Consider the following 19,592-nt stretch of genomic DNA (forward strand, 5'->3'; position numbering starts at 1 on the left):
CCCCAAATTCTTTCCACCATATAAAAGGCACAAGTCAGGACTGTGATGGAATACTATCCACTTGCCTGGATGAGTGCAGCTCCAACATCAGAAGAACAATGCAAAGCAGTCTGCTTAATCGGCACCCCATCTACACTTTAAGCATTCACTCCCTCCAGCACTGGAGCACAGTGGCTGCAGGGAATACCATCGATAATACACAATGCAGTAAGCCTTGTCAAGTCTTCAACAGCACCATTCAAGCCCATGGCCTCTATCACCTAGAAGGACGAAGGCAACAAGTGCATGGGAACACCACCAACTGCAAGTTTCCCTCTAAGTCATAGATCATCCTGACTTGAAAACACATCGCCGTTCCCCCATCGCTGGGTCAAAATCCTAGAACTCGGGCGGCACAGTGGCGCAGTGGTTAGCACCGCAGCCTCACAGCTCCAGCGACCCGGGTTCAATTCTGGGTACTGCCTGTGCGGAGTTTGCAAGTTCTCCCTGTGAACCGCTTGGGTTTTCGCCAGGTGCTCCGGTTTCCTCCCACAGCCAAAGACTTGCAGGTTGATAGGTAAATTGGCCATTATAAATTGCCCCTAGTATAGGTAGGTGGTAGGGGAATATAGGAAAGGTGGGGATGTGGTAGAAATATGGGATTAGTGTAGGGTTAGTATAAATGGGTGGTTGATGGTCGGCACAGACTCGGTGGGCTGAAGGGCCTGTTTCAGTGCTGTATCTCGAAATAAATAAATAAACTCCTACCTAAGAGCACTGTGAGAATACCTTCACCACATGGATTGTAGTTGTTCAAGAAGATGGCTCACCATCAATTTCTTAAGGGCAATTAGAGATGGACATTAACCTTGCCAACAGTGCCCATATCCCATGAACAAATAAAAAAAGTGACTAAAGTAGTGTACAGGGGATGCCTATGGATGTTGTTTATTTGGACTTCTCGAAGGCATTTGATAAAGTCCCTGATAAAACACTGTTGGCTCAAGTTGAAGTTCATGGAATTGAAGGCAAATTATTGACATGGTTAGCAAATTGGCTGAGCACTAGGTGACAGAGATTAGGAATAATGGGAAGCTAATGGCAGGATGTGACAAGTGGTGGATCTCAGGGATCTGTGTTGGGGCCTCAACTGTTCATTGCATTTATTAATGACTTAGATGGTGGGACAGAGAGCCACATATTCAGGTTTGCACATGACACAAAGATAGATGGCACTGCAAGCAGTGTAGATGGAAGCATAACATTACAAAGAGATATTAACAGACTAAGTGAATGGGCAAAACTGTGGCAAATGCATTTCAATATAGGCAATTGTGAGGTCATCCACTTTGGACCTAAAAATGAATACATCAGAGTACGTACTAAATGGTGAAAAACTAGGAGCAGTGGAGGTCCAAAGAGACTTAAGGGTTCAGGAACATAGATTGTTAAATGTCATGGCCAGATACAGAAAATAACAAAAAAATGCTAATAGAATGCTGGCCTTTATATCTAGAGCACTAGAACACAAGGGGGTAGAAGTTATATTATAGCTAAACAAAGCTTTGGTTAGACCACACGTGGAGTACTGTAAGCAGTTCCGGGCATCACAAGTTCAGAAAAATATATTGGCTTTGGAGGATAGCTGGACTCCAAGGAGTAAATTACACAAACTAGGGTTGTATTCCCTGGAATTTCAAAGGTTAAGGGGCGATCTGATCAAGTGTTCAAGATATTAAGGGAAATTGATAGGGTAGACATGTGAGAAATAGCTTAAAAGTTGGAACCAGACCTTTCAGGTATGAAGTTAGGAAACACTTCTACGTGCAAAGGATGGTAGAAGTTTGAAACTCTCTTTTACAAATAGCAATTGATGCTGGGTCAATTGTTAACTTTAAATCTTAGGTTTATCGATTTCTGTTTAACAAAGGTATTGAGGAATATTGGGTAAAGGTGAGTAGATGGACTGTGTCACAGGTCAGCCATGATCTAATTGGATGGCAGAACAGGCTTGAGTGGCTAATTGGCCTTCTCCCGTTCCTTTGTTCATGTTTCTATGTTGCTAACTGAGTAGAAACTACTGGAAATTACAGAAAAATATTCCATAAGTACAGCTGACTGAGGTTACTAATGTACCCAGGGAAGTTAGGTACTCTGTAGATACTCAGACTGCACCACTTGCATTCACTTCACAGAAGTACAGCTCTGAGGAAAAGTATTAAGTTCAAGTTCAGGCTTTTGGGTGAGACTGAAGCCTTCAAGCAATAACTTTAATGAAGTCATTAAAAGCCTCAAAATAGACAATTTAGTGGATTTAACATATTTCTTGATTTACTTTAGGACCTTGTTTTGGACCTTAAAAATTTCAGATTGAGAATAAAATGATAGTGAAAAACTGAGGAAAAGATGATGCAGTGCAACCAAGTGGCCAAGTTGTACAACTACAGAGTGAAAACTTATCATAAATGTGGACAGGGGAACTTACGATGAAAAAAGTTGACACCAAAGTATAATGAAGGTTTTATAGACATGAAGTGCATAAAATTTTAACATTTTTCAATAAGATATAGTGTAGACAAAAGAAGTAACTTGTACCTATCTAACACCTTTTATGTCCTCAGAATGTCCCAAAGCACTTTGCGGCCAATGAAGTACTTTTGAAACATAGTAACTGTTGCACTGTTAGCAAATGCAGCAGTCAAGATCCAACAAACAGCAACAAATTAAGTGAGCAGATAATGTTTTAATGAAACAAAAACAAGAAATGCTGGATTCACTCAGCAGGTCTGGCAGCATCTGTGGAAAGAGAAGCAGAGTTAATGTTTCGGGTCAGTGACCCTTCTTCGGAACTGGCAAATATTAGAAATGTGAAAGGATATAAGCAATGATGTTGCTTAAGGGATAAATATTACTCTGGAAAAACTCCCCTGATCCATTTTGAATAGTGTCCCAGAACCTTACATGTCCATCTGAGGGGAAAAATCAGGGCCTTGATTCAAAGTTTTGGTTTAACAGCACCTCGAGCATTATTGCACTGATGTTTTAGCTGAAATTACATGCTCAAGTATATTTATTGGTGTTTGAACCCATAACCTTCTGACTCAGAAGTGTAAGTTATACCATTGTGCCAAGGCTGACACACATCCACATGGATCGCTGACATTGCTCAAGGTAAGCCGATATTAATGCTACTTCATGAGAACAGAACTGTTAGGGGGCTACATTGGATAGTCCCCCAAAACGGGCACAGGGATCACCATGCTTGATTAAGCCACCCCGCTAATTACAATGCAGATAGCATACCAACTTTGTGCTGCCTGCTCATTGTAATTACTTCTGCATGCAGCTAGCACTAACCACGCTGTTTAGCTGCACTCAAAAGCAGAGGACCCAAAACCAATACTTGCTTGCACTACTTAAAGTTAGCTTGCACCTCTTAAAGGGGAGGTGCATTATGACTGGATCAGGTACTGACAGTCATGTAGGAAGTGAATCTGACCTGGGAAACTTTGAAGAATGGTAAAACAAGGGAAAGAGCAACCTTGAATGTTTTCAGGCATTGTGCTGGAGGCCTTGGTGAAGGAGGTGGAAAATGGAGAGATATCCTGGGCTGGATTTTCTGCGGTCCCCTGAGGCGAGGGGGGGGGGGGGGAAACAGAGTATCTCGACGGGTGGCGGTCAGGGGGTGCGGCGGGGTGGAGGGCCCGTTGCCAATCAATCATCCTGCGGGCGGGATAGGCCAACGATGGCCTTCCCGGCCAGAGGCCAATTGAGGCCCTAAAGTGGGGGGGCCTCTGCCACGTGGGGAAGGCACCTTGGAACACGTGGTGCCCTCCCTGCGGATTTGAGGGGGGGTCCTACTTCATGGACAATTTATGGCCCACGGATGACCTCCAAGAACAACTTGACCCCCCCAGGATCCCCTTCCCCCTGGACTGCTAGACCAACTACCCCTCCCCCCGCCCAAGGCCTTCCAGACTGGCCCTGGTGACCCCGCCTCACTTACCTCTGGTCTGGGGTTCCAGCACTGAGCCTGGGTCTGAGGCCTCTGCAGTACCGGCAGTGGCCATCGTTTCCAGTGGCGCTGCCGTTACTGCTGAGCTGTCGGCCCTCTGATTGGCCAGCAGTTCTTGGAGGCTGGATTCCCGTCTTTATAGGCCCCCAAAGAGTTGCCTCACTGTAGGACAAAATATGAAAATAACGGAGGCGTGTAAGAAGGGCGCTACAATTGTCATGGGTGATTTTAATTTGCATATTGACTGGACAAATCAGATTGGCAGAGGTAACATGGAAGACGAATTTGTAGAGTGCATCAGGGATTGTTGCTCAGAACAATACATTGCAGAACATACCAGAGAACAGACTATTTTAGATCTAGTAATATATAATAAGGTAGGATTAATAAGAGATATTGTAGTTAAGGATCCTCTAAGGGGTAGCAATCACAACATGGTAGAATTTTAAAATCAGTTTGAGGGCGAGCAACTCGGGTCTCAAACCAGTGTCTTCAACTTAAACAAGGGCAATTACAGAGGTATGAAGAAAGAGTTGTCTAAAGTGGGCTGGGAAAACAGACTAAGGGGAAGGTCAGTGGATCAGCAGTGGCAGACATTTAAGCAGATATTTCATAACGCTCAGCAATAATTTATCCCGTTCAAAAAGAAGGACTCGAATGAGAAGGATGAACCACCTGTAGTTAACAAAGGCAGACAAGGAGAGTATCCAATCAAAAACTAAGGCATACAAAGCGGCAAAAACTAGTGGTAGGCCAGAGGATTGGGAATTTTTTTTAGGAATCAGTAGCAGATGACTAAAAGCTAATAAAGAGGGAGAAAACTGATTATGAAAGTAAATTGGCAAGCAATATAAAAAACAAACAGCAAGCGCTTCTATGGGTATATAAAAAGAGAGTAGCTAAAGTGAGCGTGGGACCCTTGGAGAATGTGACTGGAGAATTGATAACGGGGAACAGGGAAATGGCAGATAATTTAAACCAATATGATGAATCGGTCTTTACGATGGAGGTCACTATAAACATCCCACAGATATCAGATAAGCAAGGAGCTAATGGGAGGAAAGATCTTGTAACAGTCTCTATCACAAGAGGCAAAGTATTTGACAAACTAATAGGACTAAAGGCAGACAAGTCACCAAGGGTTTTAAAGGATGTGGCTGCAGAGATAGTGGAGGCATTGGTCAAAATATTCCTCACTGGATTCCGGGAGGGTCCCGGGGGATTGCAAAACCGCTAATGTGACGCCCCTGTTAAAGAAGGGAGGGAGACAAAAGGCAGGAAACATTTGGCTAGTCAGCCTAACATTGGTCGTTGGGAAAATGCTAGAGTCCATTATTAAGGAAGAAATAGCAGGACACTGAGAAAAGCTTAACGCAATCAAACAGTCAAAATGGTTTTGTGAAAGGGAAATGATGTTTGATAAATTTGCTAGAGTTCTTTGAGGATATAACAAGCAAAGTTGATAAAGGGGAACCGGTAGATGTAGTGTATTTAGATTTCCAGAAGGCATTCAATAAGGTGCCACATAAAAGATTATTGAACAAGATAGGAGCTCACATTGGGGGGAATGTATTAGCATGGATTGAGGATTGGTTAACTCACAGAAGACAGAGAGTTGGGATTAATGGGTCTTTTTCAGGTTGGAAATACGTAACTAGTGGAGTGCCACAAGGATCAGTCATAGGGCCTCAATTATTTACTATCTATATTAATGACTTGGAGGAGGGGGCAGAGTGTAATATATCTAAATTTGCTGATGTTACAAAAATAGGTGGGAGGGCATGTTGTGATGAGGACATAAGGAATCTGCAAGGGGATATAGATAGGTTGAGTAATTGGGCAAAAACTTGGTAGATGGGAGTTTAATGTAGGAAAGTGTGAGGTCATGCACTTTGGTCGGAAGAATCAAAAGGCAGACTATTATTTAAATGGAGAGAATTCAAAAAAGTGCAGCACAGAGGGATCTGGGTGTTCTTGTGCATGAAACACAAAAAGTTAGCATGCAGGTGCAGCAAGTAATTAAGACGACAAATGGAATTTTGGCCTTTATTGCTAGGGGGTTGGAGTTTAAAAATAGGTAAGTCCTGTTACAACTGTACAGGGTGTTGGTGAGGTTGCACCTGGAGTACTGTGTACAGTTTTGGTCCCCATATTTAAGAAAGGATATACTGGCATTGGAGGCAGTTCAAAAGAGATTCACTAGGCTGATTGCTGGGATGAAGGGGTTGACGTATCAACAATGACTAAACAGGTTAGGCCTTTATTCATTAGAGTTTAGAAGAATGAGGGGTGATCTTATTGAAATGTACAAGATTCTGAGGGGGCTTGACAGGGTAGATGTTGAGAAGATGTTTCCACTAATGGGGGAATCACAAACTAGGGGACATAGTTACAGAATAAGGGGACACTCATTTAAAACTGAGATGCAAAGGAATTTCTTCTCTCAGAGGGTAGTGAATATCTGGAATTCTCTACCCCAGAGTTGTGGAGGCTAGATCACTGAAAGTATTTAAAGAGGAGGTAGATAGATTTTTGAAATATCAGGGAGCTGAGGGCTATGAGGAGCTGGCACGAAAGAGGAGCTGAGGTCTAGGGCAGATCAACCATGATCTTATTGAATGGCAGGGCAGGCTTGAGGGACCGAATAGCTACTCCTGCTCCTATTTCTTATGTTCTTATGTTTAAGCAGATGGGGATCCCGGCTCCTGAAACTGATTTAAAAAGACTGGATGATTGCTCCAGAGGGCATGAAAAAGGAAAGATGGGGTTTCCTCCACTTTTTTTGGCCGACATCAGGAGCCCTGCCTCCAGACACACTCAAAAGGCAGTGGGAGCAGATAGTTGTCGAGGTCAATGCCAGGAGTCTAGCCTCTAGGACCTGGATGCAGTGCCGCAAGAAGTCTAATGACCTCACACAAGTGGTCAAGGTCTGCAAATGCATCTTCAAACGCCATATCCTATCAACTGCATCACTAGCCATTCACCACACTTCCATTACTCACCTGCCAGCAATCCCCATCAATCAGGACTAACATTCTCATATTTTCCACCGCACCCTCAGACATTCAGCACTACTGCAAGCCTCACACTCACATCTCACAGGATGCACATACTGCTATTCAACCATAACAGCCACATCATCCAAACAGATTGCATGACACTCCGACACACTTCCCCCTCTCTTGCAGGACAAGGTGGCGCAAAGCTGGAGGCAGCAGCAGCTGACCGAAAGAGGAAAAGAGGACAGGCACATCCTAACGCCCATGGAATGTGCAGGGGAGAAGGCAGGGGAATGGCACTAGGTGAACTGTTCATTCGGAGTGCCGGTGCAGACACGACGGGCCGAATGGCCTCCTTCTGTGCTGTAACAATTCTCTGATCCTAGTTGATGATCCCTTGAAATAGCCCTTGTGGGATCTGAGGGGGCTTCATTCTGCTGCTCATATGCATGTTCAGCTGTGTGAGGTTAAGAAAGGGTGTTAGCTGGAGCATTGAGCTCCAAAATGGCAGCACTAGTGTCAAATCAGTGTTGCATGATGATTGATGTCATAATCTCCCAGCTCTGCATACTTCCATCAAATGTTAGCTGTGCGCACACACAGGAACATCTTTGCCAATATGGTGTTCAGCGCGTTTCACAGCAGAAGTGCGCGCAGCATTGGTGCCATTTTGGTCCCTAATCGCTACCTGTCACACCCTAATGGGCATACCAAGCTCAATATCATGCCTTAAACTTTGTAATGCGCAATGTATTATTCTACAGCTATGGTGGAACAGCTTCTCCTTCAACTCCACTCACTTCCTTCAAATAAGGAAGTGCTATGGGTACCCACATGGGTCCTAGTTATGCCTGTCTTTTTGTGGGGTATATCGAACATTCCTTGTTACAGTCCTACTCAGGCCCCCTCCCCCCAACTCTTTTTCCCGTACATTGATGACTGTATCGGTGCCGTTTCCCGCTCTCGCCCCGAAGTGGGAAGCTTTATCAACTTTGCTTCCAATTTCCACTCTTCTCTCACCTTTATATGGTCCATCCCTTCCTCGACTTCTTTGTCTCCATCTCTGGGGACATGTTGGCCACTAATATTTATTGATAAGCCCACCAACTCCCACGGCTACCTTGACTACACTTTCTCACACACTGCTTCCTCTAAGGACTCCATACCATTCTCCCAGTTTCGCCATCTCCGAGGTATGTTTTCTGATGATGCAACCTTCCAGACAGCACCTCCCCAACGGAGGATTTCCCCCCCACTGTGGTTGACACGGTCCTCAACCGGTCTACTCCCTCCCCCTTGTCCTCACTTTCCACCCCACCAGCCTACACATCCAAAGGATCATCCTCCACCATTTCTGCCACTTCCAGCATGCCACCACCAAACACATCTTCCCCTCCCTTCCAGTCAGCATTCCTAAGGGATCGTTCCCTCCACGACACCCTGGTCCACACCTCCATCACCCCTGACACTCCGTCCCCTTCCCATGCAATCACAGGAGGTGTAATGACTGCCCTTTTACCTCCTCTATCCTTACCATCCAAGGTCCCAAATACTCCTTCCAGGTGAAGCAGTGATTTACTTGTACTTCTTTCAATTTAGTATACTGTATTTGCTGCTCAGTGTGGTCTCCCTTACATCGGGGATACCAAACGCTGATTGGGTGACCGCTTTGTGGAACACTTCCGTTCAATCCGCAAGCATGACCCTGAATTTCCGATTTGCCATTTCAATTCAGCAACCTGCTCTCATGCCCACATTTCTGTCCTTGGTCTGCTGCAGTGTTCCAGTGAACATCAATTCAAGCTCGAGGAACAGCACCTCATTTTCCGATTAGACACTCTACAGCCTTCCGGACTCAATGTTGACTTCAATAATTTCAGAGCATGACTGGCCTATTTAATTTTTTTTTTTTTTTAAACCATGTGTCTGTCTTAAATAAAAGCAAAATACTACAGATGCTGGAAATACTCAGCAGGTCGGGCAGCATCTGTGGAGAGAGAAGCAGAGTTAACGTTTCAGGTTAGTGACCTTTCATCAGAACTGGCAAATGTTAGAAATGTAATAGTTTTTAAGCAAATAAAGCAGGGCTGGGGCAATAGATAACAAAAGGCAAGGTGTTGATGGGGCAGAGGGTCACAGAGACTAACTGACCAGAAGGTCATGGAGCAAAGGCAAACGGTATGTTAATGGTGTGTTGAATGACAAAGCGTTAGTGCAGAGAGGGTGTTAACTGACAGAAAAATGTACAGCCCTGGCCCAAACACAAACATGAAAAAAAAGTGGGTAGGCACATGGTAAAAAAAAAATGAATGAAACAAACTAAAATAAAACAAACAAATAAAAAATAATAATAAAAAAGAAAAAGTAACTAAAAATATAAAGGGGGGCCCCCGTCATGCTCTGAAATTAATGAACTCAATGTTCAGTCCGGCAGGCTGTAGTGTGCCTAATCGGTAAATGAGATACTGTTCCTCGAGCTTGAGCCAATGTTCACTGGAACACTGCAGCAAGCCCAGGACAGATATGTGGGCATGAAAGCAGGAGGGTGTGTTGAAATGGCAAGCAACCGGAAGATCAGAGTCATGCTTCCAGACTGAGCGGAGGTCTTCCACAAAATGGTCATCCAATCTGCGTTTGGTCTCCCCAATGTAGAGACCACCACATTGTGAGCAGTGAATACAGTATACTAAATTGAAAGTAGTACAAGTAAATCGCTGCTTCGCTTGAAAAGAGTGTTTGAGGCCTTGGATAGTGAGGAGAGAGGAGGTAAAAGGGCAGGTGTTACGCCTCCTCCGATTGCATGGTAAGGTGCCATGAAAAGGGGACGAGGTGTTGGGGGTAATGGAGGAGTGGACCAGGGTGTCGTCTGTCTTAAACGTGGTTTTTAATGTTTGTGCTTTTGGACAGAGCTGTCTATTATTCTGTCATTAGCACTGTCTCTGGACTAAATGCTTTGTCTTTCTCTACACCATTAGCACTTGCTTTGCCTTTGTCCCATGACATCTTTGTCATTTAATCTCTCCTGCCCTCTGCCCTATCACACACCTTCCCTTTTGTTCTCTTGCCCCCCTCCCCACTCCCACTTCACTTGCTTAAAACCTATTACATTTCTAACCTTTGCCAGTTCTGAAGAAGGGTCACAGACCTGAAACGTCAACTCTGCTTCTCTCTCCACAGATGCTGCCAGACCCGCTGAGTATTTCCAACATTTTCAGTTTTTTATTACGGGGGAACTATATTTTAAGGTCAGAAAGTTAACTTAAATAAACAAGGTCATTCGTCACTGTGGCTAGATAAATAAAGCTTCATGTAAGCAATCATTTTAAAATTTTCAGTGCAAACAAAAATCAAAGACAAGTGTTATGATTTATTCATTTATACACTCTCTGACAGTCTCTCAGGTAAAAACAAGCACTTAGTAATTTTCCTGTGCAACTACCTCAATAAAGTTTTCTTAATCATTTGGGAAAACAAATCAATAAATAATGCTGTAGTCTAAGGAAACGAATCCTTCCAATTGTTGTACTGAGATCCCCATGTCACAGTCTCAGAAGCAGCACCTTTCAAATTACAAGCAGAGGTACAATTGACAATTGTCGTGGTTCTGAGAAAAATACAACCCAGATTTGAGAAGGAATGAGGCTTCAGAGTAAAAATTTTAATGATGGTATGCGAAGACCCAAAGACAGTTTTATAGTATTATTGTACAATATGTAATTTTTCATGGTGTTTAAATGGTACAAAATTGGCAGTAAAAAATACCTTTAAAAAATGTATTTTGATTTGTTTGGTTTGTCTTTTTTGCCAGATCGACATTCTGCTTATACAGTTAGACTTGTGATTTGTTGCTTTTTTAATCAATACAACATTTCAGCCAATCAGGTAATACAGTTAACAACCACTTGCATTTATATAGCGGCTTTGATACCAAAGACATCACAAAGGGCTTCATAATTAGGTGCATTGTGGGGGGGGGGGTGAGTGACACAGTGGCAAAGTCACTGAGCTAGTAATCTGGAGGCCCATGCTAATGCCATGGGGACAAATCCCACCATAGCAGCTGGTGGAATTTAAATTCAATTAATTAATACAAAAATTAAATTTGTAATCGAAAGCTAGTCTCAGTAATGATGCCATGAAACTATCAGTGACCGTCATTAAAAACCCATCTGGTTCACTGATGTCCTTCAGGGAAAGAAATTTGCTGCCCTTACCTGGCCTGGCCAACATGTAACTGCAGACCCACAGCAAAGTGGTTGACTCTAAACATCCCTCTGAAATGGCCTAGCAAGCCACTCAGTTGTCACGGGCAATTAGGGATGGGCAACAAATGCTGGCCTTGCCAGTGATGCCCACATCCCATGAAAGAATAAAAAACCCACAAATAATCCAGGAATTGAGACATTAGGAGAGGTGATCAAAAGCTTGGTCAAAACATGGATTTTGAGAGGAACACGAGATAAAAAGTACTAAGTTAGGAATAAGAAAGGTGGAATCTGTTCCACCCAAAAGATAATTCAGTTGTCAATAAATTACCAGGGAAAGCCTTTAAAGCAGCCAATATAAATGGGTTCAATTGACAATTAGTGTTCCGGAAGGAGCAGGAATTGAGGATAAAGCAAAAGGATTCACAGATACATTTTAAAGAACAGACAGGCTTTTTAAATATTTTATTCTCCTAAACAGCTCTAACCAGGTTCTATGTAAACTTAAGGATCAGGGTCTCATCTTCCTCTTGGGCACACTATAACATTACCTTCAAGAAGTTTAGAACCTTCGCTATGTTCTGCTTGGATTCACTCAATGTCATTCACATTTTGCATTTTGGAGGTCACATGAATACATGCTCTAGACTTTCCTGACTTTTCCTTAAATATCAAATACCAAGCCACCCCGTCCCCATTTGACTTCATTTTTTTTTTTTAAGTGTACACCATTTGACTTAACTTTTGTAGCATACAAGACTTTTGAAATGTTTTCCTGTGACGTGAATACATTATTATACCCATTAGCTGACTCTTTGCAAAAGTAATGAGTAGATCTAAATTTTTAAGCTGTTTCTAATTTCTTTTATTTTTTTCTTGTGTATGTCCTGACTTATCAGTCTCCGTGAATAGATTTATTCTAGCCTAACTGATGAAGAGTGATATGAACATGGTTTTATCTGATTAACCTCCTGTAAATTCTACAACATGTTTTGTTTATTTCATCACCTAGGATGATCACCTGTACAGTGAAATTCAAATAGGGGTGGTCTGTGGTACAGAAAAATCAGGGAAGAGTCAAAAAGAAACACATTATAAATTAGCTAAGATTATTTATAAAATAGCAGAGGAAATGAAACAGAAGCTTTGTTCTAAATCATAAAAACAGCTAAATGCAGAAAAAAAGACAGCAGATTGCAATTCTCAGAAACCACAACTGCAAACTTTGCACCACACCAAAATACTTACAGCAGTCTTGGTAAAATCAAAGTCTCCAACTATTCCACGTTCACGGTTTATAGCAAACACATTGTGAGGATGGAGAGCGCCATGAACAATGTTTGAGTTGTGAAGTGTCTGTAGACCAACTGCCACACCTTTCATCACTTTAATAACCTCCTTTAAACATAAATGGAGATGGAATAGAGTTTAAGTAGGAAACCAGATCTACTTATTGAAGTGATACACAAATTACTAGGATAATTTTCTGAATCTGTATTTGGAAATTGTGGTTGTACTTATTCAATTTTAGACAGTATTTATTGGCAATCTGCCCACAGTTTTCCAATGCATGCTGCTGGAAAGTTAGGTTCTTCGCAAGTAACTTGAACTCAGAAAACTATCCCCACAATGGGAACGCACATACATATCCAAGATAAACGGCATTGGAGATTCTGAAATCTTATCACACACCAAATAAAATCAAAGCTATATCATACAGAAACTGTCATCATGACTAATGAACAAGCTTTCCAAATAAATCTTCCACAACCTGCATCAAGCAGCTCAGTTTTCAAAAGGGTGTATAACAATTCCCAAGTTTTATCACTAATAATGACTTCCAGCATTGCTCACTGGCAAGGTTTGCTAAAACATATGACCTGTTATTTCAGCAGTCTTGAGCCACCATTTTCATGAAACAAAAGAAGTATCTATGCAAGTAATAGTTCCACCAACATTGCACACTTATCTATTTAATGTAGTTCCTCATCAAGAACTTTGATAATGGCATAATTTAGTGTACAGTTTGACAGAAAATACAGTAGCAAAAACTAAATGAGAGAGAAAAATGCAAACGTGTGGGGTAAATAAAGCATCTTTAGAGGATGGATTCGGAAGTGACTTAAAATGCTCCAACAATGCTTGACAATTGTGGTTGCCCTTTAATATTATCAACATTACAAACATTGATCCTAACCACTCTCTTTGTTCTTTTAGTGATTTTAAATTTAAAGCCATCCAGTTAAAAATTCAAGGCAGGTGATACAAGTTCAGTTTAGGTTAAGCCTAGGCTGTACTTTTATTTGTTCTTGGCGTGTGTGTGACATGGGTAAGGCAGTATTTACTACAGTTCATAAATCTTTGCTGAGGAGCATTACATGATCTGTGAACTGTGGAAAAGATCTGGAAAAAACTACATCTAGATCTTCTTTGAAACTTAGCTTCAAATTTCTGGATTTATTTCATCAACAAGATGCTTTTGCTCTGGACTACACTGGTCATAATGTAAGACCCAACTTTGTCTCTGAATTACTGCTCTGCTGTGATATTTAAAGTAACTTTGATCAGCTTACTGCCCTTCCCCCACCACTGCTGTGATTGAGAGACTTCAGTCTCCTGCTGAGCCTGTGACTGGCCACTGGTTATACTCGTTTTTCTGTTTCAGCCTATTCCTGCCAGCTCCATGAAGGGCCCGGGGAGCCCCCGTCACAGGAGCCCTTGGAGCAAGCTTTCAGCTTCACCTTCAAGAACACCCTGATACAGATCCACACAGCCTGCATCTGGGCTTGCCAGCTGGACATGTTGGCCATGTGTATGTATTAGTCCCCGTTCGTGTAGCGGAGCCTGGTCTCCAATTGTCTCGGCCATCCCCGCCACTGGACAAAACCTTGCTTCGCTTGGACATTTTCCACCTCCTCAAAACAACCCTGGAGTGGAAGAAAGTCATCCTCGTTCCCGCGGAACTGCCCAAGAAGTAAGAAGAGTATTTACTACCTATTCCTGGTTGCTCTGAGGGCATTAAGAGTCGACCACAAGTTGTAAGACTGCAGTCATACATAGGCCAATCTGGGCAGGGGTGGCAGATACATATCCCTTACAAATATTGCAGAACTAGTTGGGTTATCACAACATTCTGGCAGATATTGCAATCATTTTCCAGCACTAGACTACAAATTACCAGATTTTGAGTTCAATCTCACAATTGCTGGGATTTGAATCCATGATCTAGTTCAAAACTAAATCCCTGAAGCTAGTGTGATAGAACTTGTCCCCATGTCCCAGGAACTGCAGAACTTCCATTCAATACCATATTGCTATTCATAAGTTGATATATCTATGCCTAGAAAATTTTCAGGTGCTTTGCAGCCTCCCGAGACTCAAAATGGCAGGCATGAAGTCCGTACATACTTCTAGACCCGCCATATTGGATAAGAAAAAAACAAGAGCTGTCCTATACCCATGTCTGAAGCAGATATTAGGCACTTTGCATATCCAAATAAGGGGCCCAACTTCTTGCTTTATAGCCATGCTACAACAGCAGCTTGACCTGAGGCAGTCAACACCTTTGCTGGCTGTACTCAGGGAACTAACCATAAAGATGGACTGCAAAGAAAGGTAATCTCTAAAGCCGCAAACCAAGATCCCTTCCTCCAGGTCCTGACCTACCTCCTACCAGGCTTTGATCCCCCTCTAAAACACCCAACATCCAATCCCCAATTCCAGCAGCTTGAGCTGGTAAGTGGCAAGTAACATTTATGCCACACAAAAGCCAAGCAATTTCTAACAAGAGCCTAAAACACCTCCACTTGATGTTCAATGCCAGTACATTTGCCAAATCCCCAATTGTCAATGCCCTGGACAGGGTCATCAACTGGACTAGCCACATAAATGTCGTGGCTACTAGAGCACGTTGGAAGCTGGATATTCTACAGCGAATGGCTCACCTCCTACATCCCAATGTTGTTCCATCACCAACAAAGCATAAGTCAGGGATGTGGTGAAATACTCTCCACTACTATCAATCTAGTGGCCCACTACGCACCATTTCCAAAGCCTTAATATCCCCAAAAATGGGGGTTGATGTGGTATGATTTTAATACGGAGAGGGACTGAATTAATGCCCAATTTTATTACGAGATTGGCTGAATCACGATTTTCCAAGTGCCCTTCATAAATAGGTACCATGAGATACTCGCCTATTCAACTTCACAATCCAGAGGAGGGCAGGAATCTGAAATGCCTACCCCGTCAATGTTAATTGAACTGGGTTTGAAGCTCTAGTTGAGCAACAACTGGACTAAAGATAAAATTGTAATGATATTAAAGACCTTGTGGAGAATTTCTGGGTTCCAGCAGAAACCCATATAATGGTAAAGAACCAAATGCAAATCTCACAATGCTACATGCTGCAAGAGATTTTGGAGTTGAAATTCAATTGATTAAATTTTTAACTTATTAGCTATTGACTGTGTATGGAATTCCTCATGAACTATTTTAAATGAAGTTATTAACTCATTTACTTTACTCTAGGAATCAAGATCAGATTAATCAATAAATGAGACTCACCTCTGAGATTAGAGGTTTGGTTGCCTGCACAGTTTTTAAACACCATCCTGGATAAAATGGTACCATGACATATGCCACTGGTTCAGACTAGAGAAAAAATATAGAATAGGAATAACAATTTCAGTCAACAAAAATGATCTTTACTCAGATTTAACTTTTTATCTTTACAGATTTACTACTACTGAATGCACTGTAACAATCATATTAAGCCAAAACTTTATTAACATAAAATACATGGCAGGCCCATCAGTATCTGAAAAGGCAGATTAACATTTCAGTTTAGTTTAGTTTTAGTTTAGTTTAGTGATACAGCACTGAAACGGGCCCTTCGGCTCACCAAGTCTGTGCTGACCATCAACCACCCATTTATACTAATTCTACACTAATTCCATATTCCTACCACATCCTCACCTGTCCCTATATTTCCCTACCACCTACCTATACTAGGGGCAATTGTTAATGGCCAATTTACCTATCAACCTGCAAGTCTTTGGCATGTGGGAGGAAACCGGAGCACCCGGAGGAAACCCACGCAGACACAGGGAGAACTTGCAAACTCCACACAGGCAGTACCCGGATTTGAACCCGGGTCGCTGGAGCTGTGAGGCTGCGGTGCTAACCACTGCGCCACTGTGTGGGGAAAAAAGATTCTGAATTTTAGCAGAGTCCCATGGGAACATTAGCTTGTCTTTTCCCTTTTCAGATCGTGGGAGACCTGCTGTGTATTTCCAGTATTTTTAGTATATATTTCTGATTTCTAGCATTTACCATTGACATTGACTGTGACTTTGACCATGATGCAGTTTCACTCCTTGTCCTCTCTGCAGCCTTTGACCCAGTCAACCACACCATTCTCTTTCTTCCATTGTTCAGCTCAATGGAACTGCCCTTGATTAGTTCCACTCTTACCCATGAAATCATCACCAGAGGATCTCCAAAAATGGTTTGTCTTTCAGCCCCCTCACTTTTACCCTGGCACCCCCAAGGATCAATGCTTTGCGCTCTCTTCTTCCTAATGCAGCCCACTGACGACATCCTGTAAAAAGAATTTTTAAAAAATTCCATTCCCCTTCCTGGCCACTGGTTGAACAAGACTGTTTGCAACCTCAGCATCCTCTTTGATCCCGAACTGATCTTCAGACCTCATATCAGCTCTATCAGAAAGATTCCCTATTTCCACCTTTATATCATCTGCCTTCCCTAGTTTGCTGCTAAAATGCTCAGCCATACTTTTGTTACTTCCAGATTCAACTATTCCAATGCTCTCCTGTTCAGCCTCCATTTCTCCACACTCTATAAATTTCAGTTCATCTCAAGCTCTGATGTCTGTATCCTATCCTGCACCAAGTCCCACTCACTCATCACTCCTATTTTTGCTGATCTACATTAGGTCCCAGTCCCTCAACACTATCAATTTAAAATTCTCATTCTTGTGTTTAAACTCCTTCATGACCTTTACCCTCCTCGTCTCTGTAACCTTCTTCAGCCCTACAACTCCCCCAGAATTCGATTAGTCTGATTCTGGCCTCCTGTGCGCCATTCCTCCCTTCAAACCAGCACTAACAGATGTACGTTCAGCCACCAAGGCCTACATTTAGATTCTCTCCACCTCTCTCCCCACCTCTTTGACCAAGATTTTGGTTACCCCTCTTAATATTTCCAAGATTTGTCTCAGCATCCATTTTTGACTATGGTAATTGTTAAGCACCATGGCACCTTTTTCTACTTCAAAGGCACTATATAAATGCAAGTTGTTTTTGCTGTTTTTGTCTCTCCTGGTTTTTTTTTTTACCCACCTTGCAAGCAAACAGGTACAGAATAGGCAGCAGTCCAGATTCTTCCTTCAACACAGACCAAGCTTGGTGATATTTTGCAGCTCTTTCTATCATTTTGGCTTCTGTGGCAATATCTACAGAATAGCCCTATTAAAAGAATAGATCACTTTTATCAAGGAACACACAAGAAAAAACACCGACGTGCAGTCCACAGCAACAGAAGAGCAGGAGTTAAAGTTGTCTCCAAGCTACTTACAGTCATCTGGAGGGGGTGGTGGAGGAGGGAAGAATATTCTATACCAAGATTTAAAGAGAATTATTTAAGAAAAACCTTTACGATTCTACCTGTAACAAATATTACCTTCAAGAGGATTCTCTGGGATTTAATTTCTGAGCACACCAATGGTCGCTTGCTGCTCAGTTCTCTCATGGGTTCTGGATCAAACAAATCACGCTCGAGGCTGTCAGTAAGTAGTCCTGCAGATTGCTAAAAAAAAGGGCAATACCAAAGCACGTTATCTACTCTATGAAAAAGATACCCTCTATTTTGGTGCAAGGGCAGAGTCAAGGAAGAAAAAACTATTGAAAAACCATACCTCAAATAAAATACTCCATTTAATTTTTTTATCTTCAAAACCATTTAAAAATTGTGGCCACATGTTACCATTATACTCTATCAGCAGAATATTCAGTCTATAGCTTCAATTCAGTCATTTATAACAAACTTTCCCATCATCCTTCCAATTTCACAACAGCTTGTTATGAATTTCATGTTATATACTCCAGGAACACATTAAAAACATTTCAGATTACCAGGTACATAATAGGCAGGGATTGTGAAAACAGCTACTACTCGTGATTGGGCGGGGTGGGAGGTTTAAGTGTATAAAAGCTTAAAATATACAAACTTAGAGAACATCCTTAGGACCCTCCTATACACACAGTTCAAACCATCAACACACATGTGCTTTTGCATTCATTATGTTCACTCTCCCCTTCCCTACAAAAGAGGAGCTACTATAATCTAGCTCAGCCATTGTGTACCCAAGCATATTAACTGCTTAAGTATCATGCAGTGGCAGCATATTAGTGCTACAGAAACTATTTTTCCAGTTAAAAAATGTTTTGGAGCAACATTTTTCTCCAAAGTTTCAAAAGGCTAAAGACTGTAAAAACAAAAATCTGAACATTATGCCAAATAGACACATTTAAGCTAATTACCATGTAGGTCTTGATTGCTGCTTCAGGATGGAGGAGAGGAAGCTCAGGAAACCAATTCTGAACTACATTACCAAGTCTTTCCTGTAAAGCAAAAACAGACCCACTCATCTGGAAGACCTGGCAAAATTACTGTAAGCTTAGACACATTTCCCCCAGATGCCGTAAAGATGTGCACACAATCTTGCAATTGCCCATCTGCAAACCACCATACATAAATTTCCTATAAGTGGCTGGATATATAATACATATAATTTAGTAAAATAAAGCATTTCTCATTCCTTCAGCTCTTGGAGTTGGGGTCACAATCTTTGGGAGACCCACTGACTATAAAGGGAACAAAGGATTATAAAAGAAAGGACTGAGGTAACTGTTAGTGCAAATGCAGAGAAAGGATTATAGCTGCTGCAAGGCAACAGTGACCAAATCTCTTAAAGTGGCATTGCCACATGATGTGTTTCAAAGGATGGTTCATCTGAATCTTGATCTATGTTGAGGATAAACTCCCACCTTGTTCCCCTACTGTGTTTTTTTTTTAATTCTTTCATGGGATGTGGGTGTCACTGGCTAGGCCAGCATTTATTGCCCATCCCTAATTGCCCTTGAGAAGGTGGTGGTGAGCTGCCTTCTTGAACCACTGCAGTCCATGTGGTGTAGGTATACCCACAGTGCTGTTAGGAAGGGAGTTTCAGGATTTTGACCCAGCAACAAAGAAGGAATGGCGATATATTTCCAAGTCAGGATGGTGTGTGGCTTGGAGGGGAACTTGCAGGTGGTGGTGTTCCCATGCATCTGCTGCCTGTTTAATGTATCAATGAGGTAGAAGAGTCACAAA

The 19,592-nt window shown here is 42.2% G+C and overlaps 1 protein-coding gene across 1 annotated transcript in view; it reads right to left on the reverse strand.

Annotated features, from left to right (window-relative positions):
• The window catches only part of LOC137380649 (serine/threonine-protein kinase 31-like), a 134,968-nt gene that overhangs the window by 15,332 nt on the left and 100,044 nt on the right, over positions 1–19,592 (reverse strand). The window contains exons 19-23 of the mRNA XM_068052817.1: positions 18,761–18,841; positions 17,901–18,026; positions 17,561–17,686; positions 15,765–15,851; positions 12,447–12,596 (exon numbers count right to left, since the gene is read on the reverse strand). Coding sequence (XP_067908918.1) covers positions 12,447–12,596; positions 15,765–15,851; positions 17,561–17,686; positions 17,901–18,026; positions 18,761–18,841 — 570 coding nt within the window. The remainder of the gene's footprint in view (positions 1–12,446; positions 12,597–15,764; positions 15,852–17,560; positions 17,687–17,900; positions 18,027–18,760; positions 18,842–19,592) is intronic.

The sequence above is a fragment of the Heterodontus francisci genome, chromosome 2, assembly GCF_036365525.1.
Source record: "Heterodontus francisci isolate sHetFra1 chromosome 2, sHetFra1.hap1, whole genome shotgun sequence".
NCBI lineage: Eukaryota > Metazoa > Chordata > Chondrichthyes > Heterodontiformes > Heterodontidae > Heterodontus > Heterodontus francisci.